Raw genomic sequence first — 27,682 nt, forward strand, 5'->3', positions numbered from 1 at the left:
TATATAAATAAAATAAAATAAAATAAATAAATGGGATGGACAAAATAGAAACACCTCAGTAAAACAAAACAGGACAAACTGCAGCCTCTAGAATGATCTCACAGTTGAACCAACACGTCTCTGCAACAGTTTCAACAAAAGCTGAACATTACACAGTCATGACGGTAGGGCTGCAGTATTAGCCTGCACTAGTTTCAGCTAGGTGTACCTCAAACTGGAAAGCGAGTGTATATGCCGTCTTCTCAGAAGTCTGAGAAAACAACTCAGATGATGTAATGAGCGTCATCACAGATTAAGGTTCCTCAGATAAGAGTTTCTGACTCCTCATCACCATCCAAGTTGTAATTACACCTGGGAAACCAATTTTCCTGAAAACTCCAACCTATCAGATTTGGCAGTTAATAATACAGAAGTGCCTGGAAACACCACAAATATGGACGCCTCATGTCAGCCAAAGTCGTTATTGGTCTTCAATGAAACACAAATTTAATTGATATGGTATGTTGATCCATTCTACACATTTGTAAAAAAGACCTGATGCACTCAGCTCCTAAACTGAGTGGAGCTTCAAGTCTTCAGCTGTAACTGTTGAAGGATGATTCACTCAGGTTGTAGCCAAGGAGTCTGTCCAGCTCACCCTCGAACTGCACTTCACAGCAGGAAGACGAGTTTAACAGAACCTCATTGTCTCAGGTGACTCAGGCCTCGTGCCATGACAGCCAAAACACAGTGGATCGGTCTCTTTATGGACATTTTGGAAGGCTAGTGCACAATAGGTGAATTGATTCATGTTTTAATCAGACTCCAAAGACAAAAACAGGTAGGTTGGTGGCGTTTATTCATTCCATTTATTGGATGTTAGCGTACAGTTTGTCGATCTGCGGCTGGAAGAGAGCTTTGAGCTCGGCCCTCTTGGCCTTGAGTGTGGGAGTTAACAGACCGTTCTCAATGGTGAACTGCTCTGGATGGAGGTACAAATCCTTCACCTGCAGAGGGAGGAGGAGGAAAAAAAAAAAAAATAAAAAAATAAAATTGACAACCAACATGAAACAAGACAAGAAAGTGGGCATAAGAAGTAGAGAAGGGGGATTTGTGGTTGTGAGGAAAGGGAATGAGTCAAAGGTTTGTCCTTTAAGGCAGGAAGTGCTCATTCTAACCACTAGAGGGGGAACTGAGGCAGGTTTTGGGAAATGTGTAGCAGAAGGAAATCTGGGCTCAAATGTTAATGACCTCCTAAAGTTTTAGTTTAAGTGAGAATTTGTCCTAGCACAACTAAGACTAATTATATACAGAATAATTAGCATGATTCATTTCTTTAATTTGGAATTGCACAATTACTGATAACTGCAGGTTTTCCTGATAATCTGACTTGCACGACTACACAGTTGTTTCACTTGGGGAATTCACGAGGAGCCGTTACCTGCTCAAAGGACTTGAGCCCTGCTTCTTTACCCAGTTTGGTCATGTCTGAAAGGATGGCTTTCTTAATTTCCTGTAACAAAAAAAGGTCAGTTAGAAGCAGTCCAATAAGTCATTCTTTAGCTGAAAAACAATTCAACACTGCTCTACTTTTTGAATATTCAATTAGATTTGCAGACGTTGTTCCTTATGGGTTTTACAGCGAGTGTGCAAGACCAGTCCAACTGGCTTCTTTTAGTGTTAATGACTGGGTTTACTGCAGATATTCTTTCGCTGGAGTTTGAGTATAAAAGTAAGCCTGAGGAGACATTTATACAGTATTATAGTTTATAGTGACCCCAGATTATCTGTTAGAGTTATTAAGAGGAGAAAGGCCCCTCTACAAACATGTGTAAGAGCAGTAAAGACAAAAAACATTACTGTGTTTTTGCAGAGTTCTTCAATGGAGCCTTGGCACCCCAGATTGTTGGCAAAACCCGGCAGGACCTCGGGATCGGGGACCACAATGGCAACCAGGCAAGACTACATACCAAAAAAAAAAAAAAAAAAAAAAAAAAAAAAAAAAGCAGCTGTTATTACCAGAGGGACTGAGTGGTTGAGCTGTATACGCGCAGACTGAAGATGCTGGGTTTGACATACCTGTAGGCTGTCTCCATGCACAAACACTTGGGCCACAGGTCCACTGCGTACATACACATTCTCAATCTTCTCTGGAGCGATGTACTCCCCCTGAGCCAGCTTGAAGATATTCTTCTTCCGGTCGATGATCTTCAGAACTCCAGTCTGGCACCAAACAGATTCCAGAAACTACTTCAGTCTTTGTATCTTTGCTGTATGAACATTAATGATTTCCACAGTTTTCTACCTTTTATGGCAAAATTAAGCACTTTTGACCATATGAGCAAGTCGTTTATTACCTCATTAAATGTTTAATATTGCGTTGCCATGTCTCACTAAACAAAAGCAAGATGGAAGTTTTACAGATTATTTCAGCTCTGTTAAATTATAAAGTGTCAGGATCAATTTAAGAGTCTACCTACTGACCTACTTGAATAGTTGAACACTTGGAAAAAGCACTTATTTTCTTTCTTGCCAAAAGATGAGAAGTTTAAACCACTCATGTCTGTCAGTACCGCTAAAGCGCACCAATTTGTTATCTTGTTTAATCATAGCAAAATCCAAAATGTAAAAACAGGGCAAGATGTGGTTTTATGTGCCAGACGGAGCACCTCCCTCCCTCTATCCCCCACAGTAAAGACATTGCCTTCCAGGGAACTAGAAATTAATGATCCCAAAAGAAAGATAAAATCATCTGTTCTGCAAAACTTAAAATTATGAAACCCTTTGTTCTACTTGATAGCCATTTTCTTCAAACACTGAACTTCATACCGTCTGAATAAGTACAACCACAAGCCCTTCTGCTCCAGGTTTTTGGATGGAGCCCTCTGGCACCAGTCGCTTGACTCATTTATATGTAGTGGTGACGGGGAAAAGAAGATTTGCACTGGCTTCTCTTACCGGAAGCCATTTTCCAATGTCCCCAGTGTGGAGCCAACCATCTTTATCCAAAGCCTCTGCTGTCTTCTCTTGGTCCTTCAAGTACCCTTTGAACACATTTCTACCCTTGATACAGACCTGGAAAAGTAAAAAATACAGAGCAAGATGAATAGGACCATTACTTTAAACCTTCTTAGGATTGTATATTCCTGCAGCTTTTAAAAACATTGGAATCTATAATTATGGATTTTCAAAAAAACAGTTAATGTTTGAGAAATGTTCAAATGTGAACAGAGTATGACATGCACTTCCCGAGCATATCATTAAATGTCCATAAAGCCAATTAGACACCACAGAGGAAGAGCCACTAATTATACCTCCAGAACTTGCCAGAGAATCACCACATTTTTAAAGTTTTCTGGAAGTGGTAATAGCAAATTCAGCATAGGTTAATGCGATCTGTCCACTTGAGTAACCCGAACCCAACCTTTTGAAGTTGCATAAACTTACCTCCCCTTCACCATTTGAACCAAAGTAGTTCATTTCTTCAACATCCACCAACTTCACAATATTACAAGGCAGTGGCACACCAACATGTCCTGTGGTTAAAAAAAAGGTTTGGTCACTCGTGTACCATGTTTTATTTAGATACTGCACCAGTTGTCAGAGCATTTCTTTGAATATATTTAGCAAGGAGGGAACAAACAATGAATTGTCTGCATAATTTAATCAATAAAATTGAATTTCTATTTTAATGTTGAAGCACTTAAAAATGAGTCCAATTTGAGCTAAATATAAACAGTGGAGGTTGAACTCTGGTTGCCTCTGAACTACGTACCTGAAGTGGCGTCTCCCGGCATGGTGAAGGTGCAGCCGGCCGTGCACTCTGTCTGACCATATGCCTCAAAGATCTAAAGCGTACCAGTCAGATCAAAGTGGTGTGAGAGCAGTGCGACCAGGTTATCATGACAACATGAAGCAATCAGCACCAGCTGGTCACTGTTGTGCAACCCTCTACTCCCCAAACACCCACACATGCATTACTGTAGCAGTGTTTTGTTGGAGACGCCTCCGAGTTTACCTAAGTTCAGACATCATACGAACGATTTAGGAACTGGGTCAATTTTCTTGAAAACCTTCCACTTTGTTTGCAAATAGAAGCAGCAAAATTAGAGCCCAGAAAATACTGCCTTTTGTGTACTGAATTTAGCTTTAAGAGTTAAGGAGGTGTGCATGTTTAAGTGGGAAGACAAATTCTTAAACTGACATTTTTATAAAAAAATAATAAAATTAAAAAAAATAAAAATAAAAAAGTGATTCAAGGTCAAGTAAACATGACCTGCTAATGGAGGGGGGGGGGGGCGACAACGACACACTTCCATATCAACAGATTGCCCGACACACTACAGAGAAAGAATTAAGTATTTATTACCTGGCAGCCCAGAGAAGCCCTGAGGAAGTTGAGCACAGAGGGAGATATGGGAGCTGCTCCAGTCACCATGACCCGCACACGTCCCCCCAAAGACTCCTACAGTGAAGGTTAAGCACTTTTACTCTCAGTGAATTTGTGTCGTTTGTGTCACATAAGCTGCATTTATTTGAACAGAAGTAGTACCTGAACTTTGTGGAAGATGAGCTTGTCCCACATGCTGTTGTTCCTGATGATGCCCTCCTTGACTTCGGCATATTTCCTCTCCACAGCAAAGTTCAGAAGCCATTTCTTGAAAGGCGTCTTGGCTCCACTCTGGACCTAAATAAAAATAAATAAAAAAAATTTGAAATGAAAGAAACTGGAAATTTTGAGTTGATGTTTAAAGCAGAAAGACATGAGGCAGGGATGTTGTGTCTACTAACTTTGTCATAGACACGGTTGAGAAGCCGTGGAACGACTGGGAAAATGGTGGGCTGCAGGGTTTTCATGTCATCTGGCAGCAGTCTGATGTCACCCTGGAAGAATCCCACCTTAGCACCAGAACCGTAGATCACTGTCTGCAAGATCAGACAAAAAGTCATTAAAGAAACACATTAAGGGATGCTCTAAAGTCTCATTTACAGACAAGGATTGTAAACAGGCTTTTATGATCTGATCAAGTTCTTACCTGGACAACTCTCTCAAACATGTGAGCTAAAGGCAGAAATGAAATGCTGACATCCTGGGTACTTGGAACAACTGACGTCTGTGGGACACGCACACAGTCTCTGTTAGCAAAGCTAGTATTGATAATAAGTTTCCACTTCAAACATTTGAAATTAGCATGAGGATTCATACATATAACTGTACCAATTTTAAAATCATAGATACCTCAAAGCTTTTGACAACACCTGCTGCATTAGACACCACATTCTCATGGGTCAGCATTGCTCCCTTTGGGTCTCCTGAGAATTAAATACAGAAATTAAATATTTTGCCCTTTAAAGACAGAATTAATTCCAGGTAGAGCCTTTGGAACACAAGTGATGTAAATACAGCATTTAATAAGACTAGGATACTACAACCATGCATGCAAGTTTCCCCAAATTAAACAGCTTAGCTACTATTTGCTAACTTGCATACAACACTTGAGGGGCCATGGATGTGTGCGCCAAATTTTAAAAATGGAAGTTCATCCAATATTTGTTCAGACATTTCACTCAAATACCCACGAATGTCAACCTCGTGGTGGCATGAGAAGAAACGTCAGGGGATCACCAAAGTCATTAGAACTCATCCTCTGGGGACCATGAAATGTGTGTGTGTGCACAGAAATTTCATGGCTATCCATCAAATAGTAGTTGAGATGTTTCAGTCTGGACCATTTGACGAACACTGGCCTCCCTCCTCAAGTGTGACCAAAGTGAAACTCAACCATGGCTGCTCTTGCTTTTCATGATCACACAGCTCATTCTGTGCAGTCACATTTGGGATTCAAAACATCATGAGGCACAGGGTTGTTTTTAGTGAAGTTCTTTTTCATCCTCTTTGATTTATAAAAAAAAAAAAAAAGCAAACCCTGCAGATGAAATAAAATCCCCTAAAAATGCAATGAAAAAAAATCACCTGTTGTGCCACTGGTGAAGCAAACAATACTGAGGTCCTCTGGCTTTGGTGGCTGTTGGGGACATGAAAGCAGCGCCATCAGAGCAGCATGCAGCTTGTTAAATCTCATTAAAACCAATTACATGGATATATCAGAAACTTACACTTGGCTTTTGAAGATTACTTTTCCCCAGAGCCTGGGGGAACAAAAAACAAAACGTGTTTCCAATAATGTTTGTGCTTCTTCGAACAGCAACAGTTGCAAATACAGATCTAAAACAATTCTTCATTCTCCAGATGACGCCAGTGAGGAATGAGTCACCAGTTACCACTTGTTTGTGCTCAGCATGCCATTACCTCCACATCCTGCATGGACACGATGTCCACCCCACACTTGGTTCCTCTCTCGACCAACTCGGAGTTGAAAGGGTCCATGATGACGATAGTTTTGAGAACGGGACTCTGGCCTTTTTCCCGGTTCTGCAGCAGGGTTTCTGCTTTATTTTGGTTGTCACAAAGCACTGTGGAGATCTCCGCTGAGAGAGAGAGAGAGAAAGAAAGATTGAGTCATATCGCCAGTAAAATTTATATAGTGCAAATAAGTGGCAAGTTGACACCAGTGCCGTTATGAGGCAAGTATGTCAACACTGTTAAGATTCATAGAATAACAGGATTCATAAAAAGCCAGAGCAGCAGCATTATAACAGCAGATTTACAGTAACAGTCATGCTCTTTATGTTGTGATAAATTGTCCAGAAGTGATCAGATGAAAAAGGACAAGAAAAAAATTGAAGGAGAGGGTGTAATAACTAAGTATGAGGAGATTAGAGCACTCTTGATACAAATCCCTGTGGGGACCAGAGAGGTACTGGACTCCGACCCAGCTCTGTAATTAGCAGCATTAAGAGGGCAGAGAGAAGCTCCAATTACCTCGGTCGATAATGAACACGAGAGCCTCAGGACCCAGGGTGTCGTACAGGGGAACTGCTACCATGGAGTAGGTGTAACAAGCCAGTTCACCAATAATCCACTGCGAACAAAGACAAGAAGTTAAGGCATGTACTGCAGGTCAAACTGAAAGTGACCTCTCTACAAAACGAACACCAAGACATCACTTACTTCAGGTCTGTTCTGGGCAAAGATGCCGATAAAAGTGTCCTGGTCTGGCTTCAGGCCTCTGTGAAGCAGCCCTGACCCCAGGTGCTCCGCCCTGTCAGACACCTTCATCAAGAGGAAGTGGAGTAAGAAGGTGAGTTGAAATTCACAGCAGGCCATGTTCTCCATGTTTACTAATGATGATGTATGTTTTACCTGTTTGTACTTCAGCCACTGGTACGGCCTTCCTGGTTTTCTGTAGCCCAAGCAGGGTCCATTGCCTGCAAACAAGATATGGAGCCAACATCAAACTACATGCACTGTATTATTATCATCATCATCATTATTATAATAATAATAATAATAATATAATAAAAAAGAGTTTAATCTAATAGATTAGATGTGTCAATTGACCATGAGGCCCTTTATGTGAAGAATATTTTTGGGAAATAGGTTTATTTACCTTCTTGCAGAGGGTTAAATAGAATAATTGATACCATACATCTGCACATTAAATATGAGGCTAAAACAAAGATGATTAGCTTAGCTTACCGTAAAGACTGGAACTATGAGAAAAAGTTCTATCTTATTATATCGTTTGTACAGGAACCATGGTGTAAATTACAAATTCCCTTTGCCGAGGATAATCTGAAGTGCTCGCAGCAGCCATCAAAAATGCTCTTCAGTACGAATGGTCAGTGAATGCATCACCATTCACAATGTTCAGCGCTCAGTCTCACCGTTTACAGTTCAGTACCATGTTCAGTCTGTTGCTGGTTCAAGCTGCTACGTTCAGTTCAGCCTATACAAGCACTACACATAAGGTTACTAGCTCTGCTGCAACAGTAATCACAGTATGTACGTTCCTGTCACAGGTTTTCATTAGCCTTTAAAGAAGTAGTAATGTGCTGTGTATCCACTGCTAAAAGCTAGTGACAATGATGGCTCAGCCTAGTATAATGATTTGCTCTTAAATTTACTGTAGTTGTTTGTACTTGGAGACTATTTGCTTGGCCAGACTCAGTGACTTCAGCATCCTAATGGAATTCACACAGTGGAGGGTGAAACTTCAAAAAGATAAATGTGTAGATGGTCACTGATTTAAATGGAATGGCTTACAAGTGATAAAGGAGAGGTTTCATAAACTGCTAGAGTATCACAGAAACACTAATAGGCGGCTGGAAGCATGAAGGCCCACCTGTGAGAAGGCTCAGTAAGAGAAAGTCAAGAAAAGTTGTCATCACCTGAAACTCTCAGCCCCCTCTGAAAAACCTCATAGAGGGTCTTGGCGTCTTCGTAGCAGAACGACATCAGGTTGTTGTTGCCCTCAAGCAAAGCAGTCTTTCTTGCTCCATCCTGAGGACGTCAAGCAGAAGCTCTTCACTGGTGAACTGTTAAACATGCTTAACTTCATACAGTGAAGTGAACCTCCATAGAAATGCTCATCAAATAATTCCTGTCTGCTATACAAACCCATTATTCCAAGGATAAAGCTGTGAAATGACATGTCACTCTTCACCATTTCCACTTCACAATAAAATATCAGAATGCCCAGACACATTCATGAATGGACGAAAAACCAGATGGTTCGGCACTCTATACCTTGATCCCCAGAGTTTGGTGTTTGAGGTCAGTCGGGCTGCGGAGAGGACTGGGTCGTGTGTTGAGGTAAAACAGGGTGGCGGCTGCCAGTGCAAACAGCGAGATGATGGCCGGGGTCGGGAGAGGGGAGAACAGCAACTGGATAAGGAATTCCATGGTGCGAAGTCTGCTGGGATGCAGAGAGAGGCTGATGAATAAAGCCAATTTCAGTCTAAAACTTTTCCATATTGAAGATATATAGTCCTATTATGCAATGCTTGGCTCCTTGACACAGCTCTTAAATGTTTCCTCCGCAATCACTTGAGGTCAAAGTCAACATAACTTGAGCAACAGTTTCTTTCTAATCACTCAAGATAGAGTCCAACCCATGAAAGCTTAGAACAACATTACAGTCCAGCCTTAACTTGACATTTGAGTATTTACATACATTGGCAATGAGTGAAACTACTGTTAAACCGATTCTGCATGAGATAAAGATAATAAGATAATACATGAAGACATTATAAATGATTATTCCCCCCCCATCTTAATATACATAAAATAAAGTTCTTAACCTTTGAGACATATGGGATCATGTGTCATAGTTGTGAACTACAAAAGATCAAGGTCAACTATTTTATGACAACATATCAAGCATGTTTTATGGCATTTGCGTGGCCATTGACAGCATTTAAAAATAACATGCTAATTAAATATCAATATGAAACTGGTGTCAAAACTCACAAAAACACTATACCAACCAATAGTTTTAATTTCAGTGCAGAAGAATCAATTTTTTGGCTGCCATACAACACATCTGAAACCCATTATTAGTCGGTAAGAGTGGACCCTGCTGACAGAGTAGGTCGGTTAAAGTGAGCGTTGCGTTGCCTTGGCTCTCCTACCTGCTGTTGGTCCTCTCAGGTGTTCCTCTCAGCTGCTAGTTGACAGGCAGGTGTGTGGTGGAGTGTGTGTGCACAGCAGAGCCTCTTCTGCTGCTCTGAAGGGCGAGACACACAGATTGAAAACTAAAAAAAAAAAAAAAAAAAAAGTCTGACAGTTAAAATGAACCTTTGAACCTTGACCACCATTACTTCCACTGATTCAAAAAAAAAAACACAAGCACAGAATGTGTCATTAAATTATAGGTGTATATTATGCATTTTACAAAAGCTGATCATTTTTTTCTGCCAACCAATAAATGACTTTGATTTCAGTCTAGATAAACTTAACACTTTATCTGAGGCAATGTCTGAGACGACCAAGATGCTGCAGCTGCTGAAAAGTCACTCTTATCTACCGTTTATCATAGCATGTAAATAACATGTGGAGTGTCACAAAAAATTACATTAGTTCAGACAAACGGTACAGAAGTTATTTACAGTTTTAGTGAGTTTAACCTCTGTACAGTTTCACAAAGACATCCAGTAACACAAAATCTCAGAGCCCTGCAGACCTGTGATGCTGTGGTTTCTTAAAGTGACAGGACTCCGTATTTTTGGCAACTCCGTGAGGACGAGGACAGTTTCTTAGGACAAGTGAGAACAACTGACGATGTCCCCTCGCTGCTGTGTAACTCAGTTGCCAGTTCATTAATAGGTAGACGTCACTAAAATGAATGCAGTCTAATGCAACAACAGCCCAGGACATTCTAAGTGGTCCAACCTGATATAGAAAATCACTACTTTGAAGAACTTTGGAAGGAATATAAATCCTTCACCAAGTTTGTGTTTAGGCTTCAAACAGCTGGTACAACACAATCCTGCTGTGTTCAGGTTTATTGTATTGTTAACAATCTTTTGCTGACTTTACTAAGTGAAATGTCCTTATAACTGTTGGACTCTTCCACAGCACAAATCATTCTGCTCAAGTGAAAGGAGCCGTGTTTTTTTTTCTTTTTTTTTTTTTTTTTTACTTCAGGAGAAGCCTCAAGTTACCCAGAACAGATAGTAAATTAGTCCTGATTAAAACAGTCGAGAACTAGACAGCGTTGTGCAACAGATGAATTCAGTCTGACTATTATTGTAGTTTGAATTAAGACAAAGTCTATCTTTGATAAACTGGCCCCAGATCTGCACTCTCACTCTCAAAAGACAACACCTTAACACCGTTACCAATGTTAGCCTGATTGAAAAACAAAAACTTGTGAGAACCGTGTTATCAGATTCAGTAAAGCCTCTCTGTCTGTTACTTGAAGCTGAACACCAGACTGAGAGAAACCAGCTGAATGACACCTAATCACACTGATTACAGAGACAAAGCAAAACATTTGCAGCAACAACAAAACCACTCAGTATTGATTTGAATGCTGCATTTTCTTGCGTTTGAATAAAACTTTTTATTTCCAAGAGAGAAACTGTCTGTGGTATGTGTGTCTTCCCAACACTTATATAATTTCTTGAAAAATGAATCATCTCTAATTAATCATGTGTTTGAAAGTTGTTAGTTGAGTTTCTTTTTCAACTTTAAGTGAAGGACAGATACATAGATTACATTTGGACAAACACTTATCCTCTCTAAGCTTCATATAGTCACTCAACAGAGCACAAACACAAAGCTGAACTCCCAACATGTTTTCTTGTGTGAAGGCTTTGATTCTGCAGGACAGTGAGATGGAGGTAAAGGTTCATTAGGAGAAGATTTGAGAAGTTACCTGGTGGGATTAGCAGAGGCGGTTTGGGGCCAGGCTGAGCAGAGATCACCTGGGGAAAAAGCAGCTGAAGCCAGCAACACCACTAATGTACAATCTGCCCACCTGTCGTCATTAGCACCTTTAAACTGCACACAGGTGTGAGCAACTCCTCTGCACCCAACAAGGCTCAGCCTGCCAGCCTCGCCTTGTTCCTGCAGATAACACTCCCAGGAGATCTACAGCACAGTTCTCACTTTGGCTTTTGCCTTTTAAAACATTATTTTCTTAATTAAATTAGCTCATGTTCTGTCAATAAAACAGTCTACAGTCATTTTCCACTCCCCCCTCTTCTGTGTGTGTGTGTGTGTGTGTGTGTGTGTGTGTGTGTGTGTGTGTGTGTGTGTGTGTGTGTGTGTTTGCATGCAGTGGAAGTTTGTCCCTTTTAGAGATAAAAGGACTGTGATGAACTTTGACACTGGATTTATGAGCGATTACTAAAGGCAGACCGGACGTGGTGCCTTTGAAATTTACTGATCTATACTTGATAAACTAATCTATACTAAACATACTTGATATACTAATCAGGGGCTTATCTTGACAAATCTGACTTAATTAGTATTACACAATAAAATCAAAGAATCCGCCGATAGCAAAAGTTACACATGAGCCATCAAACTACACAGGTTAAAGCTGCAGCGACTGGTCAGTTATTATTATAGTCGATCTTTTGTCAGTCATTTCTAGGTATTAAAAAAAGGTCAGCTTTTAATATGAAGATTTCATTCATTTTCCTGTTTTATAATTCAAATTGAATATGTTTGTGTTTTGCACTGATGATCAGACAAAAAAAGACATCCGTAGATGTCATGTTGCAAAAGAAAAAAGAGCATTTTTGAAGCTAAGGTATTAATCTATTAATAGAGTTAGTCGCAGCCCAAATACAGATGTAATTCTACTCTTTACTGTAAGCACTATACTTTGAGAGTAGTGGTCTGTTTTCTCTGAAGACATTCACTGAATTTAATGATGGGATATTATACAACACGAGTTTACAAGAACATACAGTCTGGTGTAGGACACACTGATGACTTAATGCCTCTTTGTACCTCCCACTCTCATCCTCACATTTACATTGTCTCCTCCCTAAACATCTGCCCAGCATCACCAGGGAAGTTGGGTATTTAAGCCCTGTGGCATCAAACAACTAATAATATGAGAGGTATGTCGAGGGTGGTACATCATTCTGACATGAGCCACACATTGGTGCTTCACTTCACACTTATGTTAACTGCTGCTGCTGCTGCTGTCATTAATAACAGCACAAATGGGTCTCAGCCACAAAAGCTGCTCATTGGCTTCCAGGTTCCCTGGAACACGTCCTTCCCCTTCAGCGCCCTGCGGCTGGGCTCGGCCATGCAGATAGCCGTGGAGAAGGTGAACTCAAATCCCTCCTTCCTGGGGAACTACAGTCTGGATTTTGTGTACACAGACACAGACTGTAATCCCAAAGTTTCCCTGGGAGATTTCATTCAGCAGGTGTGGAAAGACAACGTGTCTGCGCTCTTTGGTCCAGCGTGTCCAGGAGAGGCCGAGGTATGAACTCTTCTGATGTGACGTGATGTGTGTAAAAATGGAAAATGGTAACTGATGCATTGGAGGATTTCTGTGCTTAGTCAAATTCTCTTCAGTTTACAAGCCAATTGCCAGTTTATTAGGAACATGTAGATAAAACTAATGCTATACCTTCATGGAGGTTATAAGTTATAAGGTTATTAAGTTTAAGTTTTCGTTGACAGGTGGGTCACTGACACTTTCTGATAAGGCACCATCTATAAAGGATTTCTAATTCAAATAGTCCAGAGGAGAGGTCTCATTAATGACATTACAGTTACAGTTAAAAAAGACGAGCACAGTGTCATGATGAAGGAGGATTTTCCACAGTCTGGCAACCCAGAAGTTGTTCTAATTAAGGTTTTATAAAGGATGTATAAAGCATTAGTAAATTATTTATTAACATCAATAAATTGATTAATTACAGCTTAATAAATAAACCCTTTATAAATGGTGCCTTATCGGAAAGTGGTACAGAGAAGTGTTGATTCAACTGTGTGATCATTTTGGAGGCTGCAATTTATGTTGTTGAACTGTATTACATCATAATGAGAGACTGTTATTCAGCTTGTGTTAGACAAAAACAGAAACACCTGTCAGGAGATGATCAGGTGCTGTTGGAAGGTGGAAAGTAACAAAGTACACTTACTCAAGGACTGTACTTAAGTACAGATTACTTCTACTCCAGTACATTACAGAGGGAAACATGGTACTTTGTACTCCACTACGTTTATCTGACATAGCTGTTTACCAATTACTTTGCATATAAAACTTTTATGATGTTTGATCAATATATAAAATATAATGTAAAATATGATTCTTTTGGACATATTATCAAACATCCCAACAACAATACTTCAACTGAGCTGTACCTGTCCAACTATGGCATACTGTGAATGTTTGAATCAGTAGTAATAATACTTCAATACTTTACTTGAATAATAGTAAGTATCTTTATATGACATTATTGTCACTGTATTTAAGTAAAGCGTTTCAGCCCTGTGGAGCTGTGTGTATTTACATTAAAAACCATTTAGGAATGGGCATTGAAAGCTACATTACCTTATGATATAAATGTTGGGGTATGCAGCATTAGTCAATGTTATTACCTTGTCCCTGTCATAATGGGGAAAAAAACATAAACAGGACGAAATAAAGATTAATTTAAATTAGATTTAAATGAAAAAAGTATAAATATTTGATGCAGAGATCCCTGCACTTTCTCTGTCCCTTTCTAATAAACTGAACTTGAGATTTACAGTCTTTACTGCACATTACTGCTGCTTTTTAGGTCACTGGTCTCATCGCATCAACATGGAACATCCCCATGTTCGGCTTTGTTGGACAATCCTCCAAAATGGACAACAGCGATATCTATGACTCCTACATCAAAATCATTCCCCCTCTTAAGCGAAGCTCAGAGGTCCTGGTGAAGACACTGGAGTTCTTCGGGTGGAGCCATGTGGCGATGATCGGAGGGGGATTAGACTCAAACACCTGGGACAAAGTGGATGCCCTGTGGAAAACAGTTGAGGGTCCACTGAGGGCTAAATTCAAACTGACTGCAGCCGTCCAGTTTGACACCAGCAATCCTCAGCTCATTTATCAAAATATGAAGTACATCTCGACAGTCGCCAGAGGTGGGAAAAGTATTTCTGTGTAACCACGTATAACCACATTTTTACCTTTGATTTCGCTACTGTTTATGTATTTATAACTGCTGTCCTGTGACCCTCCGTCCTCCAGTAATTGTGGTGCTGTCGAACAAAGAGGACTCGATGGCTCTGTTGCTGGAGGCTGCACGACAGGGACTGATGAACGGTGACTACGTGTTTTTCCTGGTGCAGCATTTTGAGGTCAGTGGCACTGTGGTGAGTAAAACCTTAAAAAACACAGTTACACGGGGGCGGGGCTAAAAAAAACAAAACATTTGAATGGCTGTCTTGTTTTATGTCATTTTGCGTCAATATTTTATCTTCTCTTATTAAAACATCTTCATTATTGTATTCTATATTCTATATTACCAGCTGTAGTCAGCAAGCTAATTAAACTAACGTTAGCTCCACTAGGTTGTTTGAAAATGCCATCTCCAGCTGACTTTTTAAAGTTTCCAGCTGACTCGTTTTAAAACGATAATCTAGTGAAAGGAGTCTTAAAATTGCACTTGATATTGTGCTAAAGCTAATGGGTCTCGGGAAAGAGTCAGAACCCTCAGCAGTTGGTCCATCCATTGTTTTTGCACTGCAGTGTAGAGACACTTATTTTGTTTAATTAGACAGCTTGTTATCCACATATGTACAGTCTGAAGTTTCTTTCTTTCTTTCCTATCAAATGATCAAACTTCCATATCTCTATAGTAATCTGTTTTGCATGTATGTCATATGAATCTTTTTCCCTGAGCAGGATAACTTGTGGAAATATGCCATGAACATAGACCAAGCTACCATGAGAGCTTTTGACATGGCCTTTATCATTGGCCAGAAACCCTACGAAGGCTACGAGTATTATGACTTCTTTGAGCGAGTTTTTGAAAGACTGAAAGGACACCCATTCAGGAGCAACCTGACATCTATAAAAGAGGTAAGCACCCGTGATACTCAGACATATATTATGAGGGTGTTGCAATGTAAACACTTTCACATTCATTTCTGTTATTTCAGGTGAGCCCATACGCGGCCTACCTGCATGACGCCGTGCTTCTCTATGCAATGGGGCTGAAGGAAGTCCTTAAAGACGAGAAAGACCCTCGTGATGGGCGGGAGCTGTTGCAGAGACTGAAAAATAAAAGCAAGATTCGATTTTATGGTTGGTAGCTGCTTTAATAAATACTGCAACACCAAGTATGCAAAGTCCACAAACACTTTTTACACTAAACCCACTGCTTTGCTTTTCCTAGTGTAGACTTCTTCTGTCATTAGCTAGTGTGTTGAATAACCATATCAAAACTAAAGATGCATTAAAAGGCCAGTTCATGCAAATAGTAATGCAAAACTGTTTATGGTGCTCCCCGCAATTAACTTTTATAGAAACATTATCATAATTGTTCTGGGTTATCAACTCACTGTAAACTGTTTTCATATTGGGACTATTTTTTTGGTCGAAAGTAGTTCCATCTCTGGAGGCGGAAATCTCAAAAACAAATATGTCAAACTAAAACTTTTTTAAAAGGTTGTATCATGCCCTAACCCTCTACCCAAACACTCAAACACAAGGGTAGCACATCATTTTCAAAGACAGTTTGATGCAGTAACGGCTTGTCGCCACAGGTGCCTCAGGACTGGTCCACTTTGACGAGGACGGGGAGCGAAATGTGGACTATTCCATTTATGACCTGCAGCATCAAGGAGACACCAAGTTTGTGCCAATTCTCCATTTTGACAGTCACACCAAAAATATCCGGTAACAAACACATTTATACCATCAAACTGTTTTTGATTTTATCTTTGATAAGATGTTTTCCATCATCAAATACAAAAAAAAATGTCATTTCAGACCAACATCCATGTTTGCTTCTGTGGTTTGGCCCAAAGGACGACCTCCTTCTGACAAACCAGAATGTGGTTTCAACAATGAAGCGTGTGAATGGCTGATCAGTGGTAAACTAGCAAACTGACTTACCAGAAATGCTTCATTTTAAACCAACACTAACCACAAAACCCTCTTTTATAGGAGTTCATACTCTACACTCAGGCCAAGCTAACCACCTTCATTATTTACTGTCTTGATGGGACACAGACATCACCCTGCTGGCCCTGCTTGTGACCTTCCCCGTGGTCGGTGTGCTTGCGGTTTTGTGCATCGGGGTCCTCATTCAGCAAAAGTTACGACTCCAGACGAGGCTCGATGACTCCTGCTGGTGGCTCATCAACTACAGCGACATCACCATTATCAGGGAGCCCTTGGTATGAGCACTAAAGAAAGATGTGTTGTCCGCTCAACGAATGTTTATGTGTGTGTTTGTTTTCACATGCGTGTTTGGTGTATTTGTGTCTCCTCCAGGGAGTTCAGGCTTTATCTCTAAGCACCACAAACAGTCAGAGCGGGAGTGGGGGTTCTCAGTCTAATTTCTCCAACAACAGCTACGGCCTGAAGGACAAGACAGGGAGGGAAACTGTCTACACCACAATAGGTCTCTATCAGGTACCAGTGTTATTCAAAGTTTAAAATGACTCTGTTTAACTTTGTATGAACAATGGCCACAACTGGCAATCACAGGTTAATGGTAGAAGTATGGAAGATTCTTATTGGCCTTTTACATTGCAGGAACGTAAAGACAGTCATTGTGATGGATTCTGTTTGTTTCCTCTGCAAATTCCTCCACTTTGAGGCTAAGTTCCTAAACCTAACTTTCGGTATGCTCAGGATGTAAATCCAAATTCAATCCAAAAACCTAAATCAAATCAATCAAGGCAGAAGCTTGAACCTAGACCTTACGGGGGTTCTTGTTCTGGAAAAGGCCTGATAAAGTCAGCAAACTGAGTAACTCACACAAAGTAAAACCAGTATAATCTTTTTGGGGGTTTTCATTAAACTGTGTGTTACGGGTGCAGATTTTATCAACACATTGCTGTTTGTCTGAGGAGTCCTCAGATATCTAAAACATCAATCCGACAGACTTGCATGTGTCTTCGATTGAATCCACGAAATGACAAAAGTCATTGTAGTTCAAGACAAATAAAAGTCTACCTCCTTCTGGCTAATGTCATTTTTCATTTCCTTACAGGGGAATCAAGTGGCCATCAAGTACATCAAGAACCATGTTAGCTGTAATTTCCAGAAGCCTTCAATTATCATGGAGTTCAGTGTGGTTAAGTTCCTCACGTTGTTCTAGACCAAACATATTTTTTGATTTTTTTTGGTTCTTATTTTTTTGTATTTATTTGTATCATAAAATACAGCTAAATTATAACTAATTAAACAGAGCCACATGTAATGTTCATAAGATGTCAGAGACGAAACAAACTTAAACAAATCTTTAGCTTAAAAGTGACGGTGAATATTTTTGTTCATCCATGAAATGATAATATTGTGTGCCTAACCATCTTAACCTCTTTAAGACAGATGAAAGAGATGAAACATGAGAACTTGGTGCAGTTCTTTGGTGTGTGCATCGAACCACCGAATGTCTGTTTGGTCACCCAGTACTGCAAGAAAGGCAGCCTGAAGGTCAGTGTAGCAACCTGTACCAAGTGAGATACAGATACTTTTACTTCATATTGTAAAGCATTTGTTTGCACTTCTCTTAAACATTGTCACTCTACCCCATTATGAATTGTTTGAAAAAACTAATTTTGCATAATGTTATTTACTCTTTGGTATTATTATTTTTCCTGCAGGATGTTTTAAAGGCTTCAGATGTTGATCTGGATGGGATGTTTAAACTCTCTTTTGCTTATGACATTGTAAATGTGAGTCAATTCATTTATGCAGCATCTTTAAGTTACTGCCACAAGTTAGTTGTTGGAAAGACACCTAATTCGTTTAATACAGTTTCACAAGTTTCATAAAACTACACGGGGCTCTAACCAGGACTTTAGAAATGGGGGCATAAGTCTTGATGTTGACCTGTTGTATCCAGTGTAAAACAAAAATACAACAAATATGTCCAAAAATTTAAACTGAAATTTGCTTACTGACCCTTAAAACCGACAAACTACAGTTATTGTATTGGCTATGACTGATTTTTGACTTTTATGTGGCAAAATTATGAAAATACATTATAATTTCTAACTTTTCATGGTTTAAATCTGTTTATTTGTGAATTAGGGAATGGAGTTCATTCACAAGAGTAACCTCAAATTTCATGGGAACCTGAAACCAAACACATGTCTGGTGGATAGTCGACTCCAGATCAAACTCTCTGGCTTCGGACTGTGGGAATTCAAAAACAAAATAATCTCACTGGAAAACCCCAATTATGAAGGTCAATGTGTGGACTCACATTGTGATATAGGTTTAATCTTAAATATATTTACATTTATGATTATTAAACCACGAGGAACTAAAATGTTTGAAGTAATTATTATTATTATTATTAACTGTTGTTGTAGAGATGTACTGGACAGCCCCTGAGCTTCTGAGACAAGTTGGTGTCCCAGCCAAAGGGACGCCCAAAGGTGATGTCTACAGCTTTGCCATCATCATGTGGGAACTCATGTACAACTCTAAGGCTGGCCCATACTATGACTTCAACCTGGAGCCCAAAGGTGAGGCAGAAAGACCAAAGTCAGATCATCAGTCTATTACATTTAAATTTACCTCTCTGGACAGTTAGTCTGAAATCTACCTGACTGACTGAAAATAGTCCAAACAAAGGCTCTGACTGAACGAGAAACACAGCAACCTTTCCCCAAGCTGAAACGTTTTCATCACATGGAGACAGGTCTTTGCATCTTCCCTCTAAAATTTGCCATGTGAATTGACTGAATTAACAGTAGCCTAATAGTACAAGCTAAGCTTCTCTGGAGCCAGTGATTGGCTGCACTATGTAAGAAAAACAAGACGTGCTATAGTACTAAATGATCACAATGAAAGCGCAAACATTCTGCCTAGCATAATGTCTACCATGTTCACAGTCTTACTTTAGCAGGCTTACAGACCAACATTACCACAGAACATGATTAAAAATATCTGAGCTCAAAATCCCCAAATTCTAACACAACAATTCCTGCTTCTTGCTATATGTTTTCTCCAGAGATTATTAGGCAGTTGCGGACGCCTTGCCAAGGGGAACTCCTCCGACCGGGGCTGTCTGAGCAGCTGTGTGATGATAACATCAACACATTGCTGAGGGTCTGCTGGAGTGAAAACCCTGATCACCGACCACCTTTTGGGTTGATACGGAGACAGCTGAAGGACACCAGCCCAGACAGGTCAGACTCAAAATACTGTGAGAAAATAAATTGTTCTCCCTGTCTCTCATTTAGGCCCCAAAAATAATCACTTGTACCTTGACCCAAATATTTACTTTCCAATGAATTTCAGCAAAATTTACCAAAATTTTGAGATTTCCTGCAAACTAATGAACAAACTCGACCAGAAACTCCTTAACGGAGGTGATCATGATTTTCTGTACTGTAGTCATGCAAATATACTGGATAATATGGTGGATAAGTTGGAGAAATATGCAAATCACTTGGAGGAGGTGGTGGAGGAGAGGACCAATCAGCTCACAGCAGAGAAGGCCCGAGCAGACAAGCTTCTGTCCAGCATGTTACCAAGGTACCACCAGATGTATCTGCATCAAAATGATCAATATCATATTTTGTCTTAATGCTGTCAGTCATGAAATGGATGAAATTAGCAATTCATGTTAACCCCGTTCAAAAAATATGACCACAGTGCCACCAGTTGGATGGGCATCCATGACTACATCAACAAGCGAGTAGAATCCGACACCCTTACCTTGTCAGCGCTGTTGTCTCAATGGTTGTAGGTACATTGCTGATCAGCTAATGGCGGGGAAGTCGGTGGCGCCGCAAAGCTACGAGATGGTGACCATTTTCTTCTCCGATATCGTGGGTTTTACGTCCATGTGCTCTGTCAGCTCTGCGATGGAGGTGGTCACGTTCCTGAACGACCTCTATAGCCTCTTTGACGACATAATCAAGATGTACGATGTCTACAAAGTATGACAAAACAACAGATTTTGATTCTCTTTCAGCAGTATGCATTTTAGATGAGACATTAGTTTGTTGGTGACTTGAATATCTCTGTTATATGTTTCATTTTTATTGCAGATAGATAGCTTTACATTTACCATACAGACACAAGAGTAATATCAATCTAACCTAACCTAAAAAGCAGTCACATTTCCCAAAAAGTGAAATGTTAAATCTTAAAATGCTTTTTAAGATTTTTTAAATTTAATTGCACATTGCACCTTTTAAATTGTTTTAATTTAGTTGTGCTGGTTTATAAATATTAAAAAAAAACATTATTCAAATCATCATTACTTTAAAAATTGTCTGTAAGACTTTCTCTTTCTCTCTTTACTAGGTGGAAACAATTGGTGATGCATATATGGTAGCCAGTGGTCTACCTATCAGCAATGGCAATAAGCACGCGTTGGAAATATCAACAATGGCTCTGCATTTCCTGAGTGCCATCAAGGTCTTCAGAATCCGCCATATGCCTACTGAGAGTCTTTCAATTCGCATTGGAATACACTCTGGTAAAAGACAGTACCAACCAACTAAACCAGTTAAATCTCATCAAAAAAATTTGCTTTTGCTGCTTCCTCATTTCTTTTGGAAGGTATTTGGAAGAGGTGGAATTGGTTAACAATTGGCCCTCATGACTTAATGCTGGGCAAGGGCTTTGTTGAAGTTTGTACAAACATTTGACATTTCAGAATTTCAAAAATCTGTAAAGACAGTTTGTTTGGGTTTTGTAGGGCCAGTGGTTGCTGGAGTGGTTGGCACCACTATGCCTCGCTACTGTCTGTTTGGAGACACAGTGAACATGGCTTCTCGGATGGAAAGTAACAGCCTACGTGAGTGAACTGAAGCTTTGCTATATTTATTCTGAGACCAGCAGCATTATAATTTCATTTTTTAAACCTTCCGCATAAGACTTTAAATAAATATAGTTTCATTATGAGTGTAAGTGGGAGTGTATTGAATGAATGAATCCTAGAAAAGTGATGGTGCATTCGTTAAATGGACGGTCGGTCCACCATTTTGGTCCAGAGAGACATATATCAATAACTGTTGGATAGATTGCCATAAATTTGCTACACATATTCAAGGTTTATGACATTTTTCAGCTGTCCTACGTGTTTAAAGCTTTAACACTAATGTATGTTTTACACAGCCCTGAAGATTCACATATCTCAATGCACTGCAGACATTCTTGTCCAGGCTGGATCTTTTGAGCTGGAGGAAAGAGGAGAAATTGAAATGAAGGTGACTTACAGTAAAAATCTGTGTGTTTTTCAATAAGATGTACAGCCTATGTTTGACATGTTTTTGACCAGTGTGTTTGTGTCCATGACAGGGTAAAGGGTCTCATAAGACCTACTGGTTGCTGAGCAAACATTTATTTAATCCTCCACTTATGGCTCACAGTTCTCCACCTACTGACAGTCTCAAACTACAAACAGAGGTACAGTTAGAAATAAAACATACCTGACAGTCCCTGTTTTGTTAATCAGGCAGCACAGACAAGTCAAGAACTTTGTATCACAGTCAGTATGCTGTATATAGTATTGTATGTAAACCGTTTTTTTGACCTGTTATTTTTGACCTGTTATCTCTGTTCAAGAAACCAGGAGTGGCCAGAGCTGCTGAGAGAAAGGCCCAGAAAACCCTGACCAAAGGTCACATGACAGAGGCCCTGATTCCTGTAGTGCAAATTTAAAGAACAAGTGGATATTCTGACCATGTATTGGATAAATAAGCGGGAATATCTGGAAATGACAATTCATAGTGTCACAGAAGGCCATGCAAAACAAGTTTGTTTCCTCCACTTAAGAAGAGGACTGGCAACAAAAAGAGGAAGAAGATTGGAGTTAAAACACAAAACACTGACGTCATGAGAAGCAATTATAGCATGGATTACATCACTTGTGCTTTCAGACTCTTGATACAGGAGGCTAAAGATACTTTTTGAATTTGTATCAATGGTATTTATAAAATGTTTTAATTTTTATTGTGTTGCTGTTATGTTGAGACTTTGGTTTTAATTTCTGAACGGAATAAAATTGTTTATTTGTTTTCAAACATTGCAAGTGTGGTAGAATTAACTGGAATGTATCTGTGAAATTGCTGAATCACTGTTAAGTGGATTTTGTAATAACTCATAAAGGTTGCATAGTGTCTCAGTGTGAGAGATATGCTTACTGTAAACCGTTCTTAGTGGACAAGAGACTAACTATGACTTTATGTATAATTTTAAACAAAAGGGATCACACAATGGATGTGTTGTTTGAATTTTCAATTCATATTTATTGGCGGAAGCAGTGAAATAATGTATGTAACTTAAAAAAGGTTATCCACAGTGTCAATAAATGTGCTAATTACAAATAATATCTGACAATCATTCATTTCTGTGTGTGGGGGGGGCTGTAACCATACACTCCCTGAGTCCTGGGTGACACTCCCCTCAGTGTGTGTGCGTTTAGTTTATGTAAATGAATGTTGTGTGAATGAAAATGAAATATTTACTACATTCTTGGTCCATTTACTAAATCACAACAGGTGTTTATCACGAGGACCAGTAGGATGAACAGTGAGGCGCCTGTGAGGAAAAGAAAAAGCAAAATACAGTGGATCAAACAGCAGTGAAGGAGAAACTGTGTTCAAAAACATCATCTGAGCCAAAGCCACTGATGTAATGTCATCAACATTGTTGTAGGGATCTAAAGGTTTTTGCAAACTGCATTCTGCAATTTAAGAAATTTTACAGTCTGATTTGAGTGTTAGACTCTATATATATAAAGAGACAGAGAGAGTCTAACTAAACTCTATATATTTAAATTCATTAATCTTTAAGCCAAGGAATTCAAAAACAAAGTCCCCCACCAGACACACCAGAGTTCTACAGAAAATACATGGGACAGATGAACTGAGCAATATCTGAATGAATGAAATGTCAGTCATGAGGGGACTTGGAGTTAGAGATCAAATACATTTTTATCACAGTTACTACATCACATGTTTTTACCTGTTATGTGCCCATTATTGGAAGATCCATTACCTGTCAAGACACAAAAACAATACTGTACATCACACTACACATTAGTTGGCTTTTGGTGCATCTTAATTTGAAATAAGTGAGCTGACAATGGCTCATTTATCTATTTGTTTAGCCTTTATCACAGTATGTATAGGCAACATGTTGGACTGTACCTTTAATGTGAAACTCAGTAGTGAGGATCCCCCCACTTGGATCTGCCTCCGACAATAGACTTCTCACAGAGCAGGGGCCCTGCAGGAAGCAAACAAAGACAAAAGTAACAACAAAAGAAATGTGGCTTCTTGCGTCTGGATGCAGACCATGACATGTTGTAAAATAGAACTAAAAACGTATTCTACATACGGAATTTTCTATTTGGTTTATTTATCCCTGTAATTAGCTTCATGTTTATTGTGTAACAGTTTTGGAAAGGGCTTTACTAGCACTATCGTCACCTCCCTTAGTGAAGTGAAGGCGTTTAAATGGAAGACATTCTGACGTCAGAGCAGGAAAAACATTGGTGTAAATAATAAAATCAATAACGGGTGAATTTCATTTAGCTGCTTTGGTTTCAGGCTCCTGGTGCTGAACACGCAGGCTCGCTGTCATGACTCACAACAGGACAGAGCTATTGTTAATGTTCTTAGTACCACCTGTGCCTCTCCCACTATGACAAGTCAAAAATGTCTGCTGTGAAAAAGGCTTATTGGAAAAGAAGAATAAGTAAATAGGGACATTTTTCAGTGTTTTAATGTTTTAAGGTTTTGTACTCACTGGCTGACAGACAAGCCTCTCTCCATCACAAACCTGGACCTCACAGTGGAGCCAGACGGTGGAAACCTTCTCCAGCCGTTGGAAGCGGAATGAGTTGAACTTGAACATGGAGCGGCTGTCTTTGGCATTTTCAAAAATAGTCACAGTGTTGTCAGAGGAGCAGCTGTTGGAAAACGGTGATTATATCAACAATTACAATAAACGAGTGGAATATAATACGACATATCTTAACTGTCTTTAAATTCAATTTAATTTATCCTTTTATTTAACTACCTGTTAATGATGAGACTCCACCTCTTCCTGTCTGTTGAGTAAGGAGTAGGAGTGGCCCAGCAGTTGTTTATTACAACTTTGAATCTGAAAGGTAAATGATGAACTTTGATCAGAAATTTGAGGATATCTAACCTTCAAAATTCTGAATTTATGAATTCTGAATTTTGATATTATTTGAAATTATCTAATATACCTGTTACTAAGTCCTTTTGCCTCGATCCCAATAAAAACTTCAGAGCCAATCTCAGACGTGTCGATCACATAGGGAGCATCCTTGGCATACAGGAACTTTGAATTCTAGAAAATATATTCATTTTTTGTTTTTCCTCATCTGACTGTGCATCTCATGTCCATAAGGGGTTGTACTCATACACCAAATACCTGTTAAGTATACCTTTATTTGTCCAGACAGCTATTCTGCACAGCATTTGCTATACAACACATCTAAAAATAGCATCATTACATTATACATGTCGAAAAAAGCCTTCCACTGGAGAAAGTGAATCTTTGAGCAGCTACTCACCGTGAACACGTTCATAGACAACTGTGACCTAAAAGTGCCTAAACTCCCGTTGTTGACATAAACTGTAGCCACTCTGGAAAAAGCAGAGGGTTTAGTAAAAGCGCTGCAAGTCATTGGGTTAGAATGCACATGTCATCCACACGGTGACTGCGGTCGCTTCACGTCCTGGACTGATGCTTACCTTTGGCTGAAGACTGCGTTGTTTACCAGGTAGGCTGCTCGGTACATGCAGCTGAAGGTGTAGTTGACCGGCTGGTTTCTGACTGTGAGCGAAGTATCGTTGGACACGATGGAGTTATAGAAGATGTACTTGGGGTCTTTGCCGGGCATGTACTGTAGAGAACAATAGATATCAACATCAGAAGAAATACGAATAACATTGACTTTTGCTTTCAATCATTTTCTAATAATAAAAGGTTCAGTTCAACCATTTATCCAGCCATGCAGATACCCTCAGTTTTACTTTTGAGATGTCAGCCTGTGAGATCTGCGTGTCAATATAATGGAATGGAAATGGAATTTATAGTGGTTGGTGTCTCACCTCAGACTGTGTGCCGCAGTACGAGTGGTTTTTAGGTGTTAGGTCTGGGATGATGAAGCGGTAGTAGCCCGGGCTGTGAATTCCAGAGTAACAGACACCACCCAGGGATAACTGATCGATCTCCCAGCCGTAAGGACACTCTGGGACATTGGCAATGATAGCGTTGGGGAAACATGACACCATAACATAGTCTGGAAAAAGACGAAAATATAGAGACAGACTTTAGACATTATTTATTATTTTTCACTCCAAACAATTTCACGTTTCTTGAAACCCTGTTAGCTTATTACACTTATTAATAGCCCTTAAGTATTAGTACTTTATTTACTTAAAATTGTCATTCTGTTTCTCCATATTGCACTTCTACTGCTTCTGCTAATGTTTGTATAACTTTTGTGTGGAGTTTTTTCTTATCTGAATCAAGATAATGTTCATTGAGTTTGATGCAATTCGCACCAGTCAAACTCTCAATAAACATGACAAATAATTACTTGGAATGTGTGAAATCTGTAGGACATCCAGTGTTTTTTGATGATACAAACATATGAAGCACCTACTAATCTTTGTGCCACAGAGTTGTTACCTGCTTTTTGGGGAGAGCATGTCCATGCAACAGGCAACAGCACTAATAGTGCACCAAGAAAGTCCATAGTGTGATGCTGCTGAGAGATTAAAGAATTAGCAATGACAGAATATTTAAGGATAATGTATAATGATGTAAATCTATTAAAAAACTCACCTGTGAGGAAAAAACACTTTGGTCTAGTCTGATGTCAGAGGATCCTCATGGCTCTTCGACAGGTCACCAGCACCAGTGACTCTACCACTCACATGCTGACAACTTGAGGAGGCATTTTATACTGTCACAGGTAAGTGTAATCAACTCTCCCCCATTCTCCCATCTCCACTTCTCCCCCCTGGCTGGACTGGTTTAAGAGCTCTATTGTGGGGCTGCTCACAAAAGCTCTCTGTGCTGCTCAGACATTGACTTTCAAATGACCAGCGTCTCTCGGGATTAGCACTTGGGGTGCTTAAGTCACTTTCTCTAGAGATGTGAAAACAGAAAATTGCCAATTTGTATGCAGTGAATACCACACAGTTATGACTTGTAGGTAGGTAGGCAAGGAATGTATTTCATTAGCAGCATCACAATGGCAGAGGAAGACGAGACAGAAGTTTTCACAACTTTAAGATCAATATGGAGCTCACAGACTCACATTGTGTATCATTACTAGCTTTGCCAACAAAGCTGTGAAAAAGACTATTCAAATAGAGTTTTAGCCTCTTTTCATCCCGTTACAATTTATATCTTATTAGAATTAACAAATGACTCCCATTTTTTTTTTTTTAAATTGTATGTATTTATTTAATCCCTGAACAGAGTCAAAAAAAACTGCAGGAATTGGCAGATTTTTATCCACAATTCCTTATATCCTTTATTCAAAGAGATTTGACATTTTGGGAAATATGTTTATTCACCTTCTGGTGGAGAGTTGATGAGAAAATCAGTTTCACTTTCATATCAGGATAGCTTAGCTTAGTATTAAGACTGGTTACAGGGGGAAACAGCTAGCCTGGCTCTGTCTAAATTTAACAAAAACCACCCAGCAGGCCCTCTAAAGCTAATTAACATACATTAAATCTTGTTTGCTTAATCCATAACAAAAACCTAAAGTGTAGAAATGACAATTCACTGTTTTACAGGGGTTATGTGCAAGACTATCTGCCACATAACCTTGTGTGAACCAGCAAATTGTTGACTTTCTGAAACTGTATGAATTAAACGAACAAGATACAATGTGTTCATTTGTGAGCTTTTTTTTTTAACCTTTGGACAGAGCCAGCCTAGCTCTTTCCCCATTTCCAGTCATTATGCTAAGCTAAGCTAGCCAGCTCCTGGCTGTAGCCATATACGTTATATTCAACAGAAAGATATGAAAGTGGTACCAATCTTTTCATCTAACACACTGCCCGAAAGCGAATATTTCCCAAAATGTCAAACTATTCTTTAAGCCAATGAATCTCTCTTGACACATCGCTTTT

At 39.5% G+C, this 27,682-nt stretch overlaps 3 protein-coding genes across 5 annotated transcripts; 1 reads left to right on the forward strand and 2 right to left on the reverse strand.

Moving 5' to 3' along the window:
• Positions 1 to 821: 821 nt before the first annotated feature.
• On the reverse strand, positions 822 to 11,369 carry acsl5 (acyl-CoA synthetase long chain family member 5). 3 transcript variants are annotated; one of them, XM_023407815.2, is made up of 22 exons: positions 11,262 to 11,369; positions 9,514 to 9,636; positions 8,630 to 8,795; positions 8,272 to 8,383; positions 7,244 to 7,308; positions 7,052 to 7,153; positions 6,863 to 6,962; positions 6,290 to 6,468; positions 6,097 to 6,129; positions 5,954 to 6,005; positions 5,219 to 5,292; positions 5,016 to 5,093; positions 4,771 to 4,905; positions 4,532 to 4,666; positions 4,349 to 4,444; positions 3,755 to 3,827; positions 3,427 to 3,515; positions 2,938 to 3,054; positions 2,059 to 2,202; positions 1,840 to 1,941; positions 1,421 to 1,492; positions 822 to 986 (listed from the first exon to the last, which is right to left on the reverse strand). In XM_023407815.2, the coding sequence occupies exons 3-22, from the start codon at positions 8,783 to 8,785 to the stop codon at positions 849 to 851; spliced, it is 2,052 nt and encodes a 683-aa protein (XP_023263583.1). In that variant the 5' UTR covers positions 8,786 to 8,795; positions 9,514 to 9,636; positions 11,262 to 11,369; the 3' UTR covers positions 822 to 848. The 3 variants fall into 3 exon arrangements, with proteins under 3 accessions (XP_023263583.1, XP_023263584.1, XP_023263585.1); XM_023407816.2 differs by having other exon boundaries at positions 8,630 to 8,798; XM_023407817.2 differs by having other exon boundaries at positions 9,514 to 9,608; positions 11,262 to 11,352.
• Positions 11,370 to 12,461: 1,092 nt separating this feature from the next.
• On the forward strand, positions 12,462 to 22,215 carry gucy2g (guanylate cyclase 2g). Its single transcript, XM_087174385.1, has 22 exons — positions 12,462 to 12,833; positions 14,143 to 14,491; positions 14,598 to 14,722; positions 15,255 to 15,431; positions 15,512 to 15,656; positions 16,118 to 16,250; positions 16,344 to 16,447; positions 16,587 to 16,753; positions 16,851 to 16,991; positions 17,575 to 17,658; positions 17,913 to 18,017; positions 18,188 to 18,259; positions 18,618 to 18,774; positions 18,902 to 19,057; positions 19,546 to 19,723; positions 19,932 to 20,072; positions 20,287 to 20,479; positions 20,850 to 21,024; positions 21,247 to 21,345; positions 21,666 to 21,757; positions 21,849 to 21,956; positions 22,116 to 22,215. Exons 1-22 carry the CDS (start codon positions 12,462 to 12,464, stop codon positions 22,209 to 22,211), a joined length of 3,369 nt encoding a protein of 1,122 aa, XP_087030511.1. The 3' UTR covers positions 22,212 to 22,215.
• An 18-nt stretch (positions 22,216 to 22,233) lies between these two features.
• On the reverse strand, positions 22,234 to 26,451 carry tectb (tectorin beta). Its single transcript, XM_023407724.2, has 11 exons — positions 26,379 to 26,451; positions 26,223 to 26,298; positions 25,640 to 25,830; positions 25,280 to 25,431; positions 25,099 to 25,171; positions 24,769 to 24,872; positions 24,576 to 24,659; positions 24,303 to 24,465; positions 23,702 to 23,780; positions 23,517 to 23,549; positions 22,234 to 23,090 (listed from the first exon to the last, which is right to left on the reverse strand). The coding sequence occupies exons 2-11, from the start codon at positions 26,287 to 26,289 to the stop codon at positions 23,017 to 23,019; spliced, it is 1,020 nt and encodes a 339-aa protein (XP_023263492.1). The 5' UTR covers positions 26,290 to 26,298; positions 26,379 to 26,451; the 3' UTR covers positions 22,234 to 23,016.
• Positions 26,452 to 27,682: the final 1,231 nt, after the last annotated feature.

This window comes from Seriola lalandi, unplaced genomic scaffold (assembly GCF_002814215.2).
Source record: "Seriola lalandi dorsalis isolate HSWRI2012SDOR001 ecotype SW California unplaced genomic scaffold, Sedor1 jcf7180002054346, whole genome shotgun sequence".
NCBI lineage: Eukaryota > Metazoa > Chordata > Actinopteri > Carangiformes > Carangidae > Seriola > Seriola lalandi.

Coding starts and splice junctions, on each gene's coding strand:
- acsl5 (XM_023407815.2), bottom strand. CDS start 8,785: ATGGAATTCCTTATCCAGTTGCTGTTCTCCCCTCTCCCGACCCCGGCC. Junction 3,828..4,348: donor GGGCTTCTCTGGGCTGCCAG/GTAATAAATACT, acceptor GGTACGCTTTAG/ATCTTTGAGGCATATGGTCA. Junction 3,055..3,426: donor GTTCAAATGGTGAAGGGGAG/GTAAGTTTATGC, acceptor TTACTTTTCCAG/GTCTGTATCAAGGGTAGAAA.
- gucy2g (XM_087174385.1), top strand. CDS start 12,462: ATGTCGAGGGTGGTACATCATTCTGACATGAGCCACACATTGGTGCTT. Junction 17,659..17,912: donor TTATCATGGAGTTCAGTGTG/GTTAAGTTCCTC, acceptor TCTTTAAGACAG/ATGAAAGAGATGAAACATGA. Junction 20,480..20,849: donor AGATGTACGATGTCTACAAA/GTATGACAAAAC, acceptor TCTCTTTACTAG/GTGGAAACAATTGGTGATGC.
- tectb (XM_023407724.2), bottom strand. CDS start 26,289: ATGGACTTTCTTGGTGCACTATTAGTGCTGTTGCCTGTTGCATGGACA. Junction 24,873..25,098: donor TGTCTATGAACGTGTTCACG/GTGAGTAGCTGC, acceptor TATATTTTCTAG/AATTCAAAGTTCCTGTATGC. Junction 24,466..24,575: donor TGGAGTCTCATCATTAACAG/GTAGTTAAATAA, acceptor GTTTTCCAACAG/CTGCTCCTCTGACAACACTG.